Below are 21,033 nucleotides of genomic sequence, written 5' to 3'. Positions count from 1 at the left end.
TTTCTACACACGTACTGTTCAGGAAAAACAGATTTGATTCTTTTTCTTTGCTTTGTGAATTGCTTTTTCAACACATCTTTTTGACCAATGGGTAGACTGGCCACCTACACACCAGCTGACGCCCCTGCACTGCCCACAAAGGCAACAAAATTTCAGCCAAAGAGAGGGAAGTCAGTGAAACCATGGCAAACAGGCAAACATGACATCCTTCAGCATATACCAGCACAAGCATCCATAAAACATCACTTTTTTGCAAAAGAGTTCCACACAAAAGTCACTAGTAACTTAAAAGAGTTCTCTTTTGTCAGATCTTGGTCAAAAATTACTAAGAGTTCATTTCAATTATTTACCTTATTCTATATATAATCACATACTAATTTATTAAAAGTAATAATCACAAAGAGGAGGAATACTTACCTTTATTCCAAAAGCTTTCAAGTAAAACTTTTCTATTGGTTTTCCCCCCAGCTGAGTTTTGACATATTTTGGATGTCCAGTGATTCTAATATGGACTGTGATTTGGAAATGATTCTTCTTCTGGCACACAAAGGCATCATCTGTTGTTGAAAAATTAAACCCTTTATCTGTGACAATCTGATATCCTACAGTGGGTCTACAAAAACAAGAAGAAAGAATAGCAACTTTAAGTACAGGCATTTTTGAATGACATCTTGAATTCCTATTTTTCACGTGGTCTGAAAATCCATCTGATCTTTACTGACAAAATGGGAGCCAAAATACATCTTTACAATCACCAATTCTACCAGTATTTTCTTCTTCATCTCTTAGTGATGTAAAAATGAAAATGCATATGAAGTGCACTCTAATTCTAGTCTGACACATGAAATGTTTGGAAACCAGAGGTGGAGAAGTTTACATACTCCTCACTTACAAATCTGTTATAAAGGGACTCTGTGTACATAAAAGCACAACCAAACTTTTTAGTGTATTCAAGCATTCATTGCTATAAACAACAGAGCTGAAGGAGTGCTGCAGACAACAGCGTCCTAATGAGCCAGCCAGACTTTCTATTTTGTTCCCAAATTCCCACACCAAGTGCTTCTGCAGAAGCTGCTGGGATTCGCATAAGGGTTTACTCAAGCTAAAAGAAAAGCTATCAATACTGACCCTCTGGCCAGAAGACGATGAAACTCTCCTTTATAATGTTGCCCATTTTACCCCAACTAAGGAAACCCTATTCTATTTATTTGAAGGGCTAATTTGTCACTCAAAGATAAAGAGTATTCTGTCCTTATGATTCAGAGCAAACAAGGAAAGGTCTTTCTAAAAGAGCCAGTGAACTCACCATCCCAACAATGTTTCCAGTCCTCTGATTTAAGTGATGGATAATTCTGAAATAACAGGACTACATGGCAAGGTTCTCTTATATGGGCATTGGCTTTTCTTGCTAATGAAAGTTTGATAATGATGATCTCATCTGATGCTACTGAGTAACTCTTATTAACGCAATTACTGAGGATGGCTTTTCAGAACTCATCCATTTGTTTGCACATTATTAGTTGGAAAAATCAAAATGTAAAGACTTCACAAGAAAGTACAGACGTACAGATTTTATTATCTTTTTATAAATTATGAACAAAAGGCCCCTTTCAAACAATCACCGATTATCTGGAACAGGGAATAAAGAGAAAACTACTTTATAACTACTTCAAAACTACTAAATCATATGTTAATTCATATTTAAAATATAATGAAGTGTCTACCATCTCCTCAAATCATCACTATTAAAGAGACAAAACTTTTTCAGTTTCTTCCTACAACTGGTAATTCTTTTTATTTATGTAGGAAATGTGTGTAGGGAAAGGAGTTGTTTTTCAGATTTATGTGTGAAGCAAATTTATTAGCTGATGTTTTTAAAGCAATTTCAGAATACTGGCTTACACATGCAAGCAAATTGAGAAGCAAAAGCACAAATTTCCACCTCTCCAAGTTGAATTATTTGGAACAATTCCAAAGAGGAATTTCATGTTTATCATTTTCTGAGTATGCCATTTACAGTAATTAAGAGCAAATGCATATTTTGATCTCATCACACAAAGGATGGTCAGTCTTACCAAGCAGCACAATAAAATCTGAAGAATTTTTAGATAGCAAGGGATATCCCTGTCACACAAGCATCCCTACTAGAAATACACTTCAAATTTCTCTTTCTGTTCAGAATTTGACCCTTCAGACAACATCTTTGTAACTGAGTCCCACCAATCACAACAGTAATGGCGCATGGGGCTAAAAAAGTGCCCAGCATATACAATGCAGGGCACAATTAATGGTAGAGTAACCTTTTCTAATGAATCTACCTCAGCTAACAGCATTTTGTTGTGAATGAAATAATCAAAAGGTTAAAATATTGGATTAATAAAATGGAAAATAATAATTAACCTGAGAAAAGTCCTTACAGTGGGCACAGCAATTTCAAGGTATAGGACCAATTCATCTACACTGAGCAGTGATAAGCACATGACTCTCTTGAAGCTAACAATACAGAATCACTACTCAGAAAATCTGTGCACTGTGCCATAATTACAGTGTACCTTGGAACAAAGGCACTGCCATTGACCTCACTTGAAAGTAACAGACATCCTCCGCAAATAATCTCTCAATCCCTTTCCACAGTAATGGTAATGGTACGTGTAGTTGGATGCCTTAATGCTCAGCATCACGTTGTCTTTGTTGACACAAGCCACCAAGAAATGTGAGTCTGGAACTTCAATTTTAAGTGTATGGGAACCAACAAGGAATTGGGTAGCAGCAGGAGAGCAATCTCCCTCCATCAACTCACAGCTCTAACATAGCCATCAACTGAAAGTGTAACAGGAGTTGGAAGCCACTTCCGTCAGTGACAATTCACATCACAAACACAGCCAGAGGTTTCTTGGCCCATCCAGCTCCCAAGGAGTAGAAAGGTGTGGGCACTGAGCCATCTGCTCTCATCATGTCAATACCTTAGGAGGAGGGTTGTGTGGGACACAGTAAGGTGTGTACTGCCCCTATCACGCTGTGCACAAGCAAGGAATGTCAGCATCCAGCAATGACACTGATACACTCCAAACTCCCATGCGTGCTTTTAGCAGGCTGGCCTAGAAGAACGGTCAAATTTACTATGCTGTTTAAGTCCTGTGGAGAAAGTGGTAAATTGTTTGGACCAATCCTGGTGAACAGACCAGACGCTGCAGAAGGGCTTTTGTTAAAAGACATCATTCACTAAATACTAGAATGGAGAAAACCAGGGATATAAAGTGAACTTGGAATGACCTTTCCCAGATCATGTGGCCAAAAAAAAATTATTTACAGTTCTGATTTATACAGGAAAACTCTTTGACTAAACAGTTGCATGTCAAACATATTTCTATAGTTATTAAGACTTAGGTTATAAGAACCCAGAAGTAATACAGGTATCTTCTATTTCCATTTTTCTTTAATGTTTTTAGGCCATTAGAGGGAAAGGTGCCATATGCTCCGTAATTATTTGCCCCAATGTGCTTGACAAAATAAACAAAAATTAACAGGTATTTTAAGTTAAACTCATTTTTCTTTTGCCCTTAAATCCCTGAAGGGAAATCAAAAATCTGGCATGAATTTCAACCAGTGTTTAAAGTTCTGCTTTTCTGATATATCTGCAGGTTCATACTCCATCATGCCTGCTGTACCTCCTTCTCCAGCCTTATTTTCAGTATGAACAAGGGATGCCAAGCATAGCATTTATTCCTACAAAACTACAATACCAGCAAAAAAATCCCCAAGAAATCACTTTCTCCAAGTGCAAACATTGGTGCTTACAGTTTTTCATAATTAGAGTTAAATAAGCTGTTCCACTGAGAAGTTTGATACGGTTGCCATGTTAGAGCTTGACAGCATTTTTCCAAAGCTGCATTCTGTCCATCACTGTCATATTCCTGCACTTCAGCAGCACAGTCCTTAACGGTTGCTGTAGAGAGATAGTGACAATTCCGTTATTACTTTTGTGACTAGCCAAAAATCCTGCATAAACATTTTTATAAATATATTTACATATATATACATACATATAAAGCATGAATATATTGCATATGTATTTAAATCTGATTGTCCTTTGCAGTTATTGCAAAAAAATGTGTTATATTCCCTTACCCTACAAAATAAAATTTTCAACTTTCCTGATTAGCAAAATATTACATAAGTAGCACTTCCTATTTTTATTCTCTTCCAAAGGATGGATAGTTTCCTTCGGAGAAAAAAAAAGAAAAAAAAAAAAAAAGGGAAAGCTAAGCATTTTACTGTAAATCTGCAACACTGCAAGAAGCAATTAAGTAAAATAATTACATACATTTCCCATTCTCTCTACTACAGGTTTAAACTGAATATACTCCAACTCATTGCAACAGGTCCTTTGTTCCAGAGCAGGAGGCACAGTTTTCCAATAGCAAGCACATTCACTGCTACATCTGGTTGACTGGTTAATGCTTTCTGACTATACTTCATGGCATTCTGAGACAGACAGGGTCAACCATAATTCTCTGAGATATTATACGTTTTATGAAGACAGAGGAGAATGTGATAAGAGAGACAGATAAATGGAGTGCAGTAAGGACAGGAGAAAATATGTCATTGAGCATATAAGCTAAGATGCGTTCACAGCCAGTGGCAGCACAGTAAGACAGAGCCTACAGAATCATTTCAGGCCCAAGCTTCATTTCCAGCTTCCCACTTCTGACATACAGCAGAGTGAGAATATAAAACAAAAACAAACCACCATAGTAACGAAATTCACACATTTCTAAATGATCCCCATGCCATTTTTACCAATGGCTGTATTCTTTTTCCAATAGCATGTGTGTCAGTGAGATTTTATTAACAGTGACTCCCAAGGAAAGCATATTTCAAAGCTGTGTCTTTAAATATTAAAAGCAGCAATAGCAATTTTAGATACAGGAACATCTGCTCATCTTCTCTTCCCAGCAGTGGTAGACTTAGAGGACTAGTCCCAATCAAGCAACATTGATCGAATAAAAGATACCACAGGAAAAGTAACCTAGTGAATCCAGTTGCCACTTATTAAAAGTGTTCTAAAAGATTGATTTAATGCTTAAAAATCATTTACTCCGAAGAAGTAACAAGCAACTCTCAGATTTTCCATTAACAGACAAGGATGAAATTCCTCAGATAAACTGTTCATTCAGAGAGAGCCTCACACTTCACAGAAGGCGATCCATTTCTGTACATGCCTGATAAGCTTTTTGTATCAATTGGTATAAGCTTAGCGTTTTTATCTTGATAAAACAATGAACCAAACTAATTTGGGGAAGGGGTGGGGAAGAACACACAGCTTTTACCAAGCTTGTGCATGGATACACTTTGTAAAAAAAATATGGAGTTGAGATCATAAAGGGAAACTGCGATCTGTTTGCTCATCCACCACATTAATTCCCTGTTAAGCTGACCCACGGTGGTTTCTTTGCCCAGTTAATTTACTGCCAAGCAAAGTCAGCAGAGTATGGTATCATCTGTGTACTGCAGGCTCATGCATGCAGAAGGGCAGAATATTTTGTCCAGAGTCCTCAGGAAACATGAACCTCTAACACTTCTTATCTCTTCACCAAATATAAATAGGTGCTGGTTTTCAAAAACACTGAAAAGGTAAATTCCTCCAAACCTGGTAGTGGAGTACAGACTGGTACCTTTTCAAAGCCAGCAGGAGCCGTGCTCTTAAAATATTTACTTATCTATGGTATGAAACATTAAATTTCATTTTCATACGGTTGCTTACCTTGTCTGGAGTCCTGAGACTTGACTGGAGAATCAGTGGCATCTCCCAGTAATTGTGAGAGCTTCCTTTTTTTGCCTGATGCTGCAGAAATACTTTTTTAAAAATACACGTTGCATTACTCATTTATAAGTATAAATACAGATGTTACAGAATCAGAACAAGACAACACCCTGGTATCTTATTCTAACTGTACTGTCACCCAAATTGTGATTTGGGGGGGGGGGAAGAGAGATTGTTGTTGGCTTTTTAAAACTGAATTACGCAATTTTTCCTTCCAAAACATAAATTAGTTTTTTATTATTATTATTTCATAGGACTAGAGAAGTTGACCTCTTTAAATATTTACACAGTGCATATGTGACACGGTTTTACTGTCTCCTGATATTTGCATTAAAATCACAGCTTTGTCTTGAATAATTGTACTCCACCAAACATGAACTCACTTTCCTTATTAATACAGAAAGCACTAGTAGCAGTTAAACTAATGCATTAACGAAGAGATCTCAAGGGGCAACTGGTGGGTTACAGTTTTCTCCTTTCCCAGAAATTGAGATTTCAAAAAATACTTTGTTCAAAGGGAAAAAACCTTATTCCAAAGTTTTGATATAAAATGTAAGCTAGAATATCCTGACAGATGGTCATTCCTTCTGGATGGAAAAAAAAAAAAACAAGCCAAACTCCAGGTCTCAGTCAGGCCCAGTAGGTACTCAAACTAAAGTTTCTCCACGAGCAGAAAAAAAGCCCAGCTATCACCCTGTTATTCTTTTTCTGGGTTTGTTCAGAAGTTCCACATTTGGTTAAGAAGTATTTTGTATCTTAAGTTCCAATAACTAAAGTATTCCCTCAAAAAATAACATGATTTTGACTATCTGGCACCTTCTACTGGAAAACAAATAAATAAAGAACACAAACAGCTTCACTGAGAAACCCAGGTGCAGCTTCCCCCACATCACATGTAACATGTAATTGAGCTCTGTACAGAAGAGGGGAAAGGAACAGAACATCTGCAAGCCCAAGACTAACACTGATGAATTCACATTTCTCTCCCCATAACCAGGGAGGTCCCCCTCTGGCATGCATCAGTCAATTCATTCTTACTAGGAATCATACTTGGATGCTTGTACTACCCAATGTATTTTAAATAATTAAGCATCCACAACATACTGATGGGTGAATATGGCAGATGGTATATGAATACCATTTCACTTGCTTACATAAATATGGCAGGGTTTGGGTTTTTTTCTCTCATGCCAATTGTCAGAACACTTACAAGATCCTTATGGACAAAACCATGCAATTAGTATTGCAAAATGCCTGAATATTTTTATAATCCAGTTATGAAGCACCTGTTGATCTCTCTTTAGCCTTCTACATTTTAAAAGTTGAAATCCATTCCTACTTCCAATCTGAACTTGAATCAAGATGTTTAAAGAACCCTCAACCACAAGTATCTCAAACACGTCTAAACACTGCCATCCTGTGGAAAACCTTACACTCAAGGGGATTTTACACCACGTCTTCTACCAGCTCTATTTTTTTATATATATATCTGTCCCATCCTTTGCATAAAAGCTTTATCATTTACCCAGAAATCTGAGATGCATTTGGCTGAAAGTATGAATAATTAAAACCCAAATAGCTGGAGGACATAGAATTATTCCAAGGAGTCACAGCATTTTCTGTCTTCAGGCAGCAGCCTTGGGGGATGCTGCAGGGATGTCCACTGGCATTGGGGTCAGAGTAAGTCTCCGTGAACCTGCATGGAAGCTTGCTGGGTGCCACAGCAGACGGGCATGGGACCAGAGGCTGCGGCCCACTGGGCCATGTAGTGTCATACCATGGGGCTGTAAGAAGTAAACAAACATCAAAGTAAGGAGAAAGAAAAGGAGCTGGAGACCTTTTTACAAGCTTGGGAGAGGATAAATTCATGTGACCTACTCTGCAGCTGTGGTGGAGAACATGGCTCTGATCCAGAGTCCGGTGGGGAGTCTGGCAACTGGCTTTGCCTAGGGATGAAAAAGAGATTTTACTTTTTACTGGGAGGAGACATGGCAGACAACCACAAAGCAATGCTGAAAGCAGCTGGAGAGGGACCGCCAGGCTACTGACAAGGGTCTTCAGGAAGCATTGCTCACCACAGCTGCTGCCCTGTCTCACAGGAGCAACGTCACTTACACTTCATCAGACCATCTCCTATGGCCCTCCACCTCTCCCCCATACAGGGAGGCCCCATCCCTGCCAGCTCTTGCCCAAACTCCGCTCCAGACTCGCTGAGTTCAATCCTCCTTCCTTCCCATGACCCCTCCGGGGTTCATCAATCCCCTCCGGGCACACCAGCAAGACTGAATACACAGAGCTCACAAGGGCTTTGAACCCACTCTCTCTAGGCTACAGGTTAAAGATCTGTAGCATCTTCATCCACTAGCCTACTTCTTAAGATCTTACTTTGGCCAAAGCACTCTCGGTCTCTATCAGGTGTTAGCAGGTCCCACGTTAGCACCTTGCTCACAAGAAGCAGCCCAAGCATGGAGGGAAGTGGGGGCTGCCACACACATGGGAAGCATATTTGCCCGGTCTGAAACGAGCTTTTACAAGCTCACCAAGAAGACCCAGAAGCCCGTGAGGGGTTTCCACAGGTGACAAGCTACCTTCCCTCTTTCCAGTCCAACCCGGTCTTCCAATTCAGTTTGGAAGAACATAGTGGGGGACCAATAATTAGTATCTTCTATGCCTAAATTGCAAAAGAATTGAAAATAAAAAGTACTAACAGGTCCATCCCACCAGCCTCCTAAAGAAAAGCTTCAAAAACAAAAAAACCCCTTCTCATTCCTCACAGAAAACAAGCTATTTAGTCATGTTTTAACCCAAATACCATTGCTGACCGTTTATTTATAGCACCTGAGTTTATCACCAGGAAGAATCTCGACACATTGCTGAAACTTAAATAAAGAATAACTCGTAAGGGTGTGCCGGACAGGATCTGGGCAGCGGTGGCCGCAGGGTGCCCTACAGGAAGACAGCACTTAGCCGCCCGCAGCCGGTTCCAGCCGGCTCTGCCCCGCCGCAGCGGCCCCTCGCCCGCCAGAGCCTCAGCCAGCCAATCAGCGGCGCCCAGCTCCCGCGGCAGCGAGCGCCGGGCCCGCTCTTGCTGAGGCTGCGGCCCCGGGACGCGCCACGCTGGAGCGGGGACACCCCGAGGGGGCTGCGGGCCGTGAGCCACCCATGCCGGAACTGAGGAAAACGAGCGAGGAGCGGGAAGGAGAAGCCGTTGCGCTCCGCCGCACCCCCCGCCCCTATCCGGCGGCAGTGGGAGGGACCGAGTGTAAGGAGCGGCGACTACAAGGGAAGTAGGAAGGAGGGAGAAGTGCTCGGTTTAAATTGAGCTTCGAAAAGGCGGGAGGGGAAGGAATGTTCTTTACCTACGTGTTTAATTGTTTATATTCTCTTTTCTCAATACACGAGTCAGTGATAATAAGTTTGTTAATGGGTAACAAAGTAAAAATTTCTTGAGTCTAGGCTCTCTTGCCCCCAACAAAGGGTGCTCACAAAGTGCAGACCCACATAGCACCCCACGTAGTACAGCTTCCGTGTCACCTGCCTTAAAAATGCCTGCTGAGTAAGACTGCGCCACGCCAAATTCAGGCAGAGCTGGGCTGCTTTCCTCTGTGTGGAGCTACATAAGCAAGAGGCTCATCTCCCAGTTCACATCCTTTGTATTGGAAAGCAGGGCCACCTCCACAGCAGCTCAGGGCACCACGTAGGAGGACCACCCTTGGCAGCCTGCTGAGGCAAGGTCCCAGCACAGCACCTTCAGACCCCCGGTGGGAGCATTACCAGGACCAGGTGCAGAGGCATGGGATGAGAAGGCAGTTACGCTCCAACAGTCATTACGAGATCCTGGGACCAAAGGCATGACAGAGCAATTCTGGCTGGGAACCAGGAAATTCCACGTGATCTACAGCCACCTCCTTGCCAAACCCCATAGCCAAGCAAGAGAGATTTATGTTTTAACACCCCTGCTTGGAGAGGTCAGTGTGGAAAGCCAAACAACTTAAGTGTGCTCTGTGAAAAAAAATCCTATGCCATCTCACTGCCATTTAAAGGAACTACAGAGGGTTCCTCTATTACATTAGGAATAAATGGAGGTTCAAGAAATGGACTCTTAACCCTTTCAGGTATTCCTATGAATTGTAGGCTCAAACACTGCTCTGAACCACTGCCTGAAAGACAAGTGCTTAAGATGCCTGTTAGGCTAAAAATGCTAGAGCAGAGGAAGGATGACAGAAATTTAGTGACACATACCTCCTTTACACTTTTGTCCAGTGTAGTGGCAGAAGTTGAGTGAAATAAAATTGCTTAAAGGGGCACCCTCATATTCAGAAAACACATGTGTTCCTACATATTCAGCAAATATTTTCAAGCATCAATGGAAAATTTCCATCACCTGATTTTCATTCTACTGCTTCTACTTCAGGTTTTGTATTTCTGAGTTTGGATGACATGAGAGAACAGTTTCATTTTTGGTCACAGCCTATTACTTTTGACACATTCTTGCGTATTTTGTAAGAGTATCGCTACTGGTTTTCTAACATACCACATCCACAACCCTGCATTTTGGGTTAGCTTCGACTACATGATTACTTTCAAAAAATAAATTTAAAAATTCCACATTAGAATAATCTTTAATTTCCTTCAAAACAAATTTTTTGATGCTTTTAAATACCGTGTCTACTGCTCTAAACATTGTTTTCAACTTTGAATAGAGTGTCAGTAAACAATTATTTTTTTTTCTGTGGGATGCGTGATCCATAGCTACTGAATTCCAAATGTGTCTTGTAAAATTTAAAAAGATACATCCATAAAAGTCTAAACCTTCCCTTCTGCACATTCAGTTCATGTTCCTGGTTTCAGACACTGCCTTGGGTACTCAATTTCTGCTTTAGAGTATTTTAGTAAAATAGAGACAAACGCTGTCTAGGACAGGGAAAGCATACATGAAGTACAGCGGTAGTAGGGGTATGTCTCCAAGTTAGAACTTTACTGAAACTGGTATTGTGTTTTTTAAGGAAAAAATGTTCTGTAGTTTAAATGATCTGTATTACAGACATAGTATATCACTTAAATGCCTACTTAGGAAAGGACATGCAACCCTTGTTCTCCCTTCACCCCTCAAGAGTAAGCTATTACTGTAGGAAAAGATGAGGAAATTACCCGGTGCTTCGCGTGTGATGTAAGAGGGGAATAAATATGCCAATGGGCTGTCTGATGCAAGGCGATCTTTAATGGACACTTCCTGATGCACCCAAGACCCTAGTGGTAACAGCACCCTTTTCCTTGCAGTCTGCATTCGGTATTGCACGTGCTGTTATGTTGATCTGCGTTTTATATATACGTATATATGTGTGTGTATATATATAGACACATATATGGAGGCTTTTAACGTTTTCTCCTTTGACACATTTTGGCAAGTTCCTTTATGAGATTCTGTTCTGTTTATGCACAAATAGTCTGCAATACAGACAAATACTTCATCATTTTACTTTTAGAGATCTAATGATTCAGTAAATGTTCTTCTTAATCCTATAGTTAATGAAGTATTACTGTAGCATCAGTGTAAAATCCTGTTGAGCAAAACCCATAATAGCTTTACAGATTATTTCCTTGCATGTAAATACTTAGTAGCACTGCAACTATTATATCTAACATACTTAAGCTACATAATAACATATATATGTACACATTTATATTTCTGCTGTTGTGAATAAAAGCAAAAGAGTAACATTTTAAAGTTGTCATACAGGAGTTCAATAATCTGTTTAACCTGACACATGTTTAGTTACTCTAAAAATGAAGGTTATGTATATTTATATACAATCACCTCTTCATTCTTCTTTACTTTTATAGCATGGGCAGAGAGAGAATCAATTCATTATTCATGATTTAGAGCAGGTAGAAGCCAATTTAGCCCACTCTGAGTAAATATGTGTGCTGCTGAGTGTGTCCAAAATGAAAAATCCCGTGTTTAATTATTTTTAAAACATCCCCTCTTGCACTACTTCCTGGCAAGTGCAAGTGTCAGCCCATTAATAATATTTTGCATTGAACAAGAGTCATCTGACAGTTGTCTAGATGAAAGATTTGGGCTTGAAGTCTTTGATAGATCTGCTGTAACTTTCCACCCTTGACCACGACCCTTTGCATTATGTATCCTTTGTATGTCTTGAAGTTAGTCTCAGAAGAGATTAATGGACAGTTCCTCTGTTCTGAATGAAGCATTAGGATGAAAACAATAGCCCTGCTTCCCTCGAACTGGGAGGTTTACATTATTCTCTCAATTTATTATACATTAGTCTCACTTATATCACTTATTCTGTACATAAACACTAAACTAGTACTTACAGGAATGTTAAAATAACAGCTTTGCATTTAATACCACAATTAGCATAACAGTTGTGAATTATCCCAGACTTCATTATCATTCATTCTGTTGGAACTAAAAAACAACCATATTTCCATTACTGTCTGTAATTCATTTTTCCAAGTCATCTTCAGCTTCAAGTAACAATATCAAGAAAGCCACAATCCTCTTGAAACTCAGATTTCAGATCTGACTATTACATTCAGATTTTATCACGGTACTCATGAAAAGAGCTGTTTACTAAGGAGGGGAAGTACATGTTGCTGTAATACTTACAAAGTTCCAAACTCTACATCACTACTGATGAATTCTTCCAACATACTTGTATCCACCATGGGATTCTCCAAGGCTCCATGGACGTCTTGCCCTAAAATTAAAAATGTCAAAAGGACAGAAATTATGAGAGGGGAGTTCAGAGGGAATCGTCAGTACTTCAGAGTAAGTAACGCTGCCCGCTCTGCTACACAAAGGAAAACCAAATCCGTCCTGAATCGTGTGTAACAGGTGGGTTACGGTTCTGGTTTTAGTCACTCTGGGAGAAATGATGACAGGAAAGGCAGAGTAAAAGAGGATGTGCAGAAGAAGGTGAAGATGACACAGGAGCACCAGACAAGCAGCAGCTCATGCATGGCATTAAAGCTTCATGGAATTGCCACAGCAAGAGGATGAAGGCCTCCAGTCTGCAACTGGGGGGAAAAAAGGGGGTTTTGAAGATAACTTCATACTCTTATTAAGAAAGCAAAACTAAAGCTTTAGAAATGTTACAGGGATTAGTGTTTTCCTTTTATTCTCCCTGAAAAAACAGCCCACTAACATGTTAAATGTTTTAATGAATAGAAAGGTTCAGTACTTTATCCTTTGTTGCTTGCTAACTGAAGGCTATAAACAGATTTTATGATTATAAAGTCTCCGGAATTCATGACAACTTTTGTAGAAAGTCAGCCGGAACTCTAAAAAAGCCAAACAAACAGAACTGCTTTGTAGGCTCCCTGCCCCTCCAGCAAGCCTTCCATAAACTCGGGTGCGGTCAGTCAGAAAGCAAACAAGATAAGGATGTGAAGTTGCTGCTCTCTCCTCTGCTACATGAGGTAAAAGGGACCAGCCTGCAAATTGAGAATGGCGGCACCGACCATTTGTGAGAGAACACAACAGGTTAATCACTGTCATCGAGCACAGGAGCTAACTGCCTTTGGGGCTTTTACTGCCTTCTCACTGCACTAGCATCAGGCATGTGCATGGTAAGAAGTCATATCAAAATTTCTCCTGTTCTTTTCCTGATGTCTCTAACATGGTTCCTTCTTGATCCAGTGTTTAGACAGTACTTAACTGCAAGCAGCATCTAAAAATCCACCACCTTGCACAGGAATTCCCTTGCATGTCTCTCAATACGTAAATGCACGTCGCTAATATCTAAATGGCTTTGTGATCACAGATTAGTCTAGGCATCATTTGCTTTTTGCTGCTGCAGACTTGATTGTGGTTGCCTTTCACTGCGAGATAGAAACTTGCAGGTGTGCTACGACAGATCCTTGCATCCCAACATACTGACATTGTATACAAACCCATCCCTCACACATCAGAGAAGAACAGATTCAATAGGTGCAGCAGACTTGTCTCAGCAAAATTGTAACATGGAAAGTCTTGAAGTTGCATCAAAGCACTTTGCAAAACCAGCTTGAGAGTACAAAAGAGACTGGCTTTCCTTAGCAGCCTTCCTCAAACTTGTTAGATTCTCATCTTTTTGTTCTTCATGTCTGAATTTAGGCTATCCCCCCTTGAATCTCAAAGACTTCTCCTTTTGCTAATGTAGTCCACAGGAAAATGATTCAATCACCTTCTCTTCCTTTTGCCCATCTGTTCCTCCTGTTCAAATCGCCTGGCCCTCATGCAGAATAATATAGTTTTGTTGTTAACATGAGGCCACAGGTCAGATAAAAAGTGTTTTTCCTGTACCACAAAACCAAGAATTCCTTATTTTGACCAAGGTCAGACAATCTCTTTTGAAGTACAGCTATGAATCAAAGAAGGGCAGGGCCTTTAACATGGGCATCCCACAGTCCAGAGATAAGCCCTGTTGCTAAGTGATGACAACAGCAATATGTGCTATCCCCTCTTAATCTCTTTGCTTTGCATAAACAGTTAAATGGATAGGAGGAGAAGGAAGGAACAAGTAATTCTGTGCTGGGAGAGGAAGGAAGCACACAAGGAAGAAGATAGGCCACTGCTAATGACAGTTCACAATATGGGTGCACAGAAGAGCCAGTACATTTGGCTGCCCTTTATTCTTCCTTTCCGAATGTACTTTCCAGGTCAGTGGCATCATGTGCTTGCATCAGCATCTGTTGCAGCAGAGGAAGAGCTGTTGGATCATATGCAAATTTATTTTAAATGGTGGCACCCATTTCACAGGCATTTGATCACAGTAAGTACTTAATAGACACGGGTAGCATGCATGCCAGTCGCTCGCCTGGACGTTAGGTGGCTGCAAGAGCAGAGAACTGTGTAGGTAGGTGGACAAGCGCTGCTGAGAGGCCCCTGTGAGCACACAGCTTCCTGTGCAGAGCCGTGTGCCTGGCTAAGAGCTGCCAGAAGATGTGCGGAGTCAGCAGCCTTTATCAGCTTGTGCTGGGGATCTCTGCTCCCAGTCCACACTCCACAACGTGCCCAGACATCTCTGGGAAAGGTCTGCACCGGGTGACACATTTGACTTTGGTGTCACGGTGCAGGGGATTGCCAGCTACCCAACAAACTGATGAAGATGAAAGGCCAAGACAGTGACTGGGGTTTCATGCACAGTTGTTTGCAGAACAGAGACTGCAGTCATAGCCAGCATATATTTTTCCCATTTCTCCATAAGCTTGATACTCCGTTGTTTCCTCTCCTTCAATCTGAAGTCTAAAACCTGTCAGTTCTACCACTGGTTTCTGCTTCCCTGTCCATTCTCACCAAGCCTGTCCCTGTTCCCAGCCCCAGGCCCCCGAGGAGTACTCTGAACTCCAGCCTCCTCATCTGGCAGCTACACGTTTCATCTCTTTGGCAGACATCCCCTCCATTCCTCCAGCCATGAGGCTCATCACCTGGCTCCCGAGCTTCCCTTGATACTCTGCACTTCCGCAGCCAACAGTCTTGATCCCTGAGTTACCTGCCTTGATTAACTCTCCAGCACTTCCACATAGTGCCTTACATACAACTGCATTTAAATCAATTGCTGCCTTTTCAGTAGTATCTAAATGCAAAATGAAGGATGGGCGACAGAGAACCAGAAACTCTTTGCAGTAAGTTTTATGTCTTTGAGCAGCTATTTCAGAGAAAGTCACACGCGGTTGTGAATATGGCTTGAACTACAGCCATCCCTTTCCAAAGGAGTACCCAAATAACCAGGATCTTAGGGTGCTCTTTCTGCAAACATAAATTCAGTCCATGACCAATAAAATATTCTCTCTAACTTTTTGTATTGACTAAAAATCAGTACTAAACTAATCATTTCTTGACACTAAAAGAGGATGCCAAGAGGTTCCCAGCCGAGTCCAGCTATTTGTAGTAAAATCTGTGTTAAAACATCAGCTATTCTATACAGGGAACAACGCTTAAATAACAGCTTGAGATGTAAAAATGGCACACAAACACAGTGCTCCTTAATACCTACTTGCTGAAAGAACAAATTAATAACATTTGCTACAAACCCTTGCAAGTTGAGGGCAATGTTTCCGCTTGAGAATTAACTGATTTTCATCTGCAGGTACTTTACCACTGAGGCCAAACAGGCCTCAACACCTTATGAGCTCCACTATAGAGGCTCAGAGAAAAGTCCAGTTGAACTTCATGGGCTTACACTAAGATAAGTCGTACTCAGGGGGCTGGTAGTTCATCAACTTCTTTCATGCTAAAGGACTCCAAGTACTGGTCACTATTTAAACAGTTCAAGATAGCCATGTTTAATGGCACGTTTGTTCTCTGGCTTAATTTATTCACCAGTAGCCCCAAACCATATTCAGTGTTACCCATGCTGGAGCATAAGCATACAAAGAGGTGGTGATTTCACTAAGAGACTTATTTAGACCACAGAGAGCACTGAGACCACACGCATTTCAGATACCTCAATGTACCTTCCAACAACAAACAACCAAACCAAACCAAACCAAACAAAAAAAGACTGAGTTTAACGGTGTAACTAGGTCAGCCTTCATTCAGTGTCTCAACCCGTTGATAACACCAGCAAGAGTAGATTGCTCTGCTGCACACTGCCAGGCAGAAGAGCTAATCAGGAGCCCTAAGTCAAATGACAAACAGGAAGTTATTGAGTCAAAAATACAAATGTTTTAATTAAAAATATTAATTCCAATGGAAAACATAGAAAAAATGTGCAAAGATGAAATCTCTAGTGTGGGAGGAGCAAAATGAGACAGGAAAAATACCCCAAGAACTTGCCACACCACAAGAGAAAAGTCATTTATTTGAATGAGAAAAAGCCAAGGTCAAATCCTAATCAGAGTCCTATCTAATCTAAGAGATCTATTAATGACTGAAAGTAGTGATCAACAGGAGAACAAACATTATCTCATTTTCCTTGGGGGGGTGGGGGTGGGAATCCTTTTTTCAGACTGTCCCCTCTCGATATTGCAGATGTGAGTTTATCTTACTAACGAGCGTCAAAACAAATACGCACCGTAAGGAACTAAAGCAATAGGGAAAATTGAATCCTTTTTGCTCATGAATTTCAAATAATCTTACAGAACAGATCTACATGTGCTTAGCTGCCAGCTCATGCATTTGGAAACCAAAACCAAACCACTGATAAAGCAGAGAGACTTCCTCAGTGGCAGCATTCTCCACTTGATACTGCAGGACTCAGCTTTTTTTGCAGCCTTGAAAGACAAAGTTCTAACGCTGCTATGACTAATCTCGGACACCACCAAGTTAGAACTAGTTTATTGCTCTTGCTTCATGAGGTGGCATTATAAAGCCAACCCACAAGCTGTAGTGCTAAGCTGGAGAGAGGCCATCAGTTAAAGTTGGCCTTACGTTCAGTGAAGCTAACCCCTGCTTGAAAATAATGCAAACCCTGCTTTAAGCCAGCTTGCTCCCTTTGCAGATTTACCTATGGTTTAACAGCAGGAGGATACTAGCCACTGTGTGCTGAATGGAAGCATGATTAGCTCTTGTAGCCTTGACACATATCTAATCTTAGTGTCCAGATAGTGAAATTCTGCTATCTGACAGTACCCTGCGTGCTGCATGGCGTTAGCAGACCTTTGACGCATTCTAGCGCTACACAGCACAACCACAGGACATTACTGAAGGAACATAGCCTCCCAAGGTGTTTCTTTTTTTCCTGTAATTAAATGGAATTTGACAGGGCTTCTTCCCCTCATGTTGCCCCGGACAGAGGTTCTACCAAATTACCTCCTAAAAAGAGTTAAATTTGTCGTTCTAGTTAAAGAGCTCACACAACTAAAATATCTGAGACACCTTCTACCATCAAAGTACTGTTGTCACAAAAGCCAACAGAACCTAGCCCATACTTCCCAGAGTCCTGTTTTCCAAGTCAGTTCCTAAAATTTTTTCTAATTATGAGGGGTTTTTAATATAATTTATGTCCAATGCTATTTTAAGTATTTAACAGCTATACAGTGCAGTACTTGAACAAAGAGCTTGATAAAAACAAACATTATGTTGCTGAAAGTAAAGCCAAGCAAGTTTGTTAGCTTTTGATCTCCATGACTTAAAGTGAACTTAAGAAACGTGGGACGAATTTGCTAAAATCTATAGATACCACATCTGCTGGCTAGCAGCCCTAGATTGTGGTGTACTGATATAAATTTCTTGGCTTAAATACGTTTTCTTAATCAATGCTGGAGAATCTTTAATTTCCTAGTTTGAAATTAACTGGAAAGTTAGAGTTGCCACCTCCCACCAAGGTCAACAGAGTGCCAGGAAAAAAAAAAAAAAAAACAAAACAAAACCAAAACCAACCCACAGAAAACCCCAAACAAACCCACGCTTATTTAGTAAATTGAAATTAAATGCAGGGAAAGAAAAATTGTCCATGTTATCTAAAACAGAAAAGGTAGTTTTCCAAGTTACTTTGAGATCAGTATCACATGAATACCTGCACAGGTAATAAAAGGAAAACAAATACAGAAAGAAAAGCTTGGAATAGAAAGGTTAATAATAAAAAAAAAAGTAAACTGGAGGAAGGGAAAGAAAAGATTTAGTAAAAAGTAAAGTAAAAAGTACATAAGCCTTCCAACAGCCATTTTGAATCACGTTATGGCAGGGCCTTAGAAACATGGTTTTGTTATGGCATCTATTAGAAATTAAACTTTGTGGTAAGAGAAAGGCAGGAGACTAATGAGGCCTGCTTGAATGTAAAATGTCTTTGGGAAAAAGGCAGGACAGATCCCAGCCAAAAGACACCAAAAAAAATAATCGAGTTTAGCTTCTCAGAAGAATCCTGAGGACACTGCCACAATTACCATTTCACCAGTTATAATCAGGCTGTTTCAGAAGAATGATATCTGTGGAAAGCAAGCCCTTTTTAACCTCACACAGAATGATAGAGCAGGGAGAGAAATATGTGATCAATTGCAAGGAGACCTCAGCCACTTCCCGGTTTTTCTTCCTGGCAATTACCCCGGCAGTCCTGTGGCTCTGCTGGGTTCACCTTCCCGCTGGTCTCTGGCCGAAGTACGAAGAAAAACGCACTGCAGCGCATGTGTACCATTCGTACCATTTCACTCTGGTATCACCTTACACAGTAGCTTTGTATAAATACAGCTTTGGGTACTCCTTTTCTTCTTCAATTAACCCCAAACAATTACTGTATTTTTGCTGCCATCAGAAGTTAACTGTCTCTTAAAACTTGACTCTTACCTTCAAAGAACTGCTGCAAGGCCTCATTTTCTCCCACCACATCCATGAAAAGCCAGTAGAAGTGGTTTGCTTTCCTACTGCTTGAGGAGTCCCACTGTCTCTCTTCCAGATGACTATGAACGTGTCAAGGAACACATCATGCCTTTGTCAGAAGTTTTGATGACTTTCTCCCAGCTGATTTCATTCCTTCCTAACTAGAGCCACGGCCACACTTCAACTCTGCTACACCTAAAGGAGAACCTGACAACGTTTTTGAGCCAAGATGAAGGTGATGTGCGTTCTTCCGTTCAGTATGTCCGGTGTTCTTGTTTTAAGGACCTTTGGTCCCAGTACTAACCATAATTACACATGCGCAAAAAAATGCGGCAATAAAAATTACTTATCTTGTCTCTGTACTTTCACACAGGTGATGTACTTAATACTACTGATGAAAGCAACAGTAATCAAAAATGCAAGAGCAAAGCCCTACCAGTTTCACTGTATGTACTAACCCATTTAAGAGCTTCAGACTGTACAACTGCTCTAAAAAAATTATCTCACAGCAGTTTGATTATAGGGAAGCAGAACTTCTACATTATTATTATTATTAACAAAACTAAATTACAGATTAACCTGTTTGTCTAAGGTAACATTGAAAAACATACGGGAAAGTTGAACATTGAACAAAGGTCTTTTAAGCCTAGTAGCGAATCCTATATCCCTTTCTTTAAATTGATCTTTGTACACTGAAAATTGCTCCTGTTCTGTCACCCCTAAGCAAACAGGAGAAAAAATATTCAGACATTTTGAGTAGGCATCTGTAAGAAGCATTTGGTTGTCAACAAAAGCTTCAATGAAGAAGTCTGGGAATAAGGCCATTTGCTGAAGTAGCTGTATTCAGATGACAACTAACTGTTGCAGTTTTTACACGCCCCAGACACTCAGAGTGATACAGCTTTCTCGTGATAGGCAGCTTGTATTAAAAATACAGAAAAGAATTTTGGGGAAGGAACCTGAAGACAGAAGCAAGCCAATCAGTATTTACACGATGTTGATGTAATCGAGCCAAACAGTCACTACCACCGAGATATGCTGGGTACATCTTTGTAGTCCCTGGTATGAGAAAATCACCTCAGCATAGTAACCTTCAGACACCATTTATGTCTTGACGCTATCATGTACAGAGAGGAGGACTCCTCTCTGCTTGAGTGAGCAACACTTATACAGGATTATTAAGGCAGAACAGCAGCAGCTACCAGCTATCATTGAACTAGTTTTAGCTAATCTGGGCAACGGTTTGATTTCATTATGTAAACTAAGGATTAACAATCATTTAAGGAAGTGTTTATGAGGCTAACATAAAACATAAGACCAACAAACACAGTCTGTTTTCTAAGTGAGTAAAACCAGACTTCCTTAGTATTACTGAAATAATAAACAGCCTTTTAACAACTGAAGTTAGAATTCTTCCAGGTTTCTACAGTAGGAACTAGTACCCAGTGACAGGAGACCGATAAAAATTTCTTCAGTACTGAAATACGCCAGGCTGGACATATTCCACTACTAGTAAAATACATTCAATTGTTTGTTTCCATGTTAAGATCGAAATGCCTAATCAAAGCCAACACTTGCAAAGTGTTTTCAGGCACATATATGTGCAAGCAACACAAGTATGGTTTTAAATTTCACTGCTCATTCTATTTACTTTTGTAAAATGGAGAACACTCCAGTAAGACAGTGATGAACAGTGTTATTTTTGTTCTGCACCAAACAAAAGAAATCTGCATCCACTGAGATGCTTCTTCTTAAAGAACCAACTATATAAACTTGCCTTTACTTCTAATGTTTGTCAGTTTACCTGCCAATGCTTTAATCTTACCTGTAATTGATAAATGGCTCTCATGATCACAACCTAGTGTTTTTCCAAAAGGGCTTTTACATACCAAGTCTACCACATACCCACGACTATGTTCCTTGTAACCTCATCAACTGCTTTCAG

At 40.4% G+C, this 21,033-nt stretch overlaps 1 protein-coding gene across 1 annotated transcript in view; it reads right to left on the bottom strand.

Moving 5' to 3' along the window:
• MYRFL (myelin regulatory factor like) overlaps nt 1-19,214 on the bottom strand; it is a 50,052-nt gene extending 30,838 nt beyond the window's left edge. Inside the window, exons 1-7 of the mRNA XM_054843011.1 lie at nt 19,056-19,214; nt 12,459-12,549; nt 7,703-7,770; nt 7,350-7,608; nt 5,765-5,856; nt 3,799-3,946; nt 418-613 (exon numbers count right to left, since the gene is read on the bottom strand). Of these exons, the coding sequence (XP_054698986.1) occupies nt 418-613; nt 3,799-3,946; nt 5,765-5,856; nt 7,350-7,608; nt 7,703-7,770; nt 12,459-12,549; nt 19,056-19,101 (900 nt within the window). The 5' untranslated portion in view covers nt 19,102-19,214. The remainder of the gene's footprint in view (nt 1-417; nt 614-3,798; nt 3,947-5,764; nt 5,857-7,349; nt 7,609-7,702; nt 7,771-12,458; nt 12,550-19,055) is intronic.
• Between the last annotated feature and the right edge of the window lie 1,819 nt (nt 19,215-21,033).

Source organism: Grus americana, chromosome 1 (genome assembly GCF_028858705.1).
Source record: "Grus americana isolate bGruAme1 chromosome 1, bGruAme1.mat, whole genome shotgun sequence".
NCBI classification, from domain to species: domain Eukaryota; kingdom Metazoa; phylum Chordata; class Aves; order Gruiformes; family Gruidae; genus Grus; species Grus americana.
The sequence above is the reverse complement of the archived record's forward strand: the minus strand, read 5'-3'. Positions and strand labels throughout refer to the sequence as shown.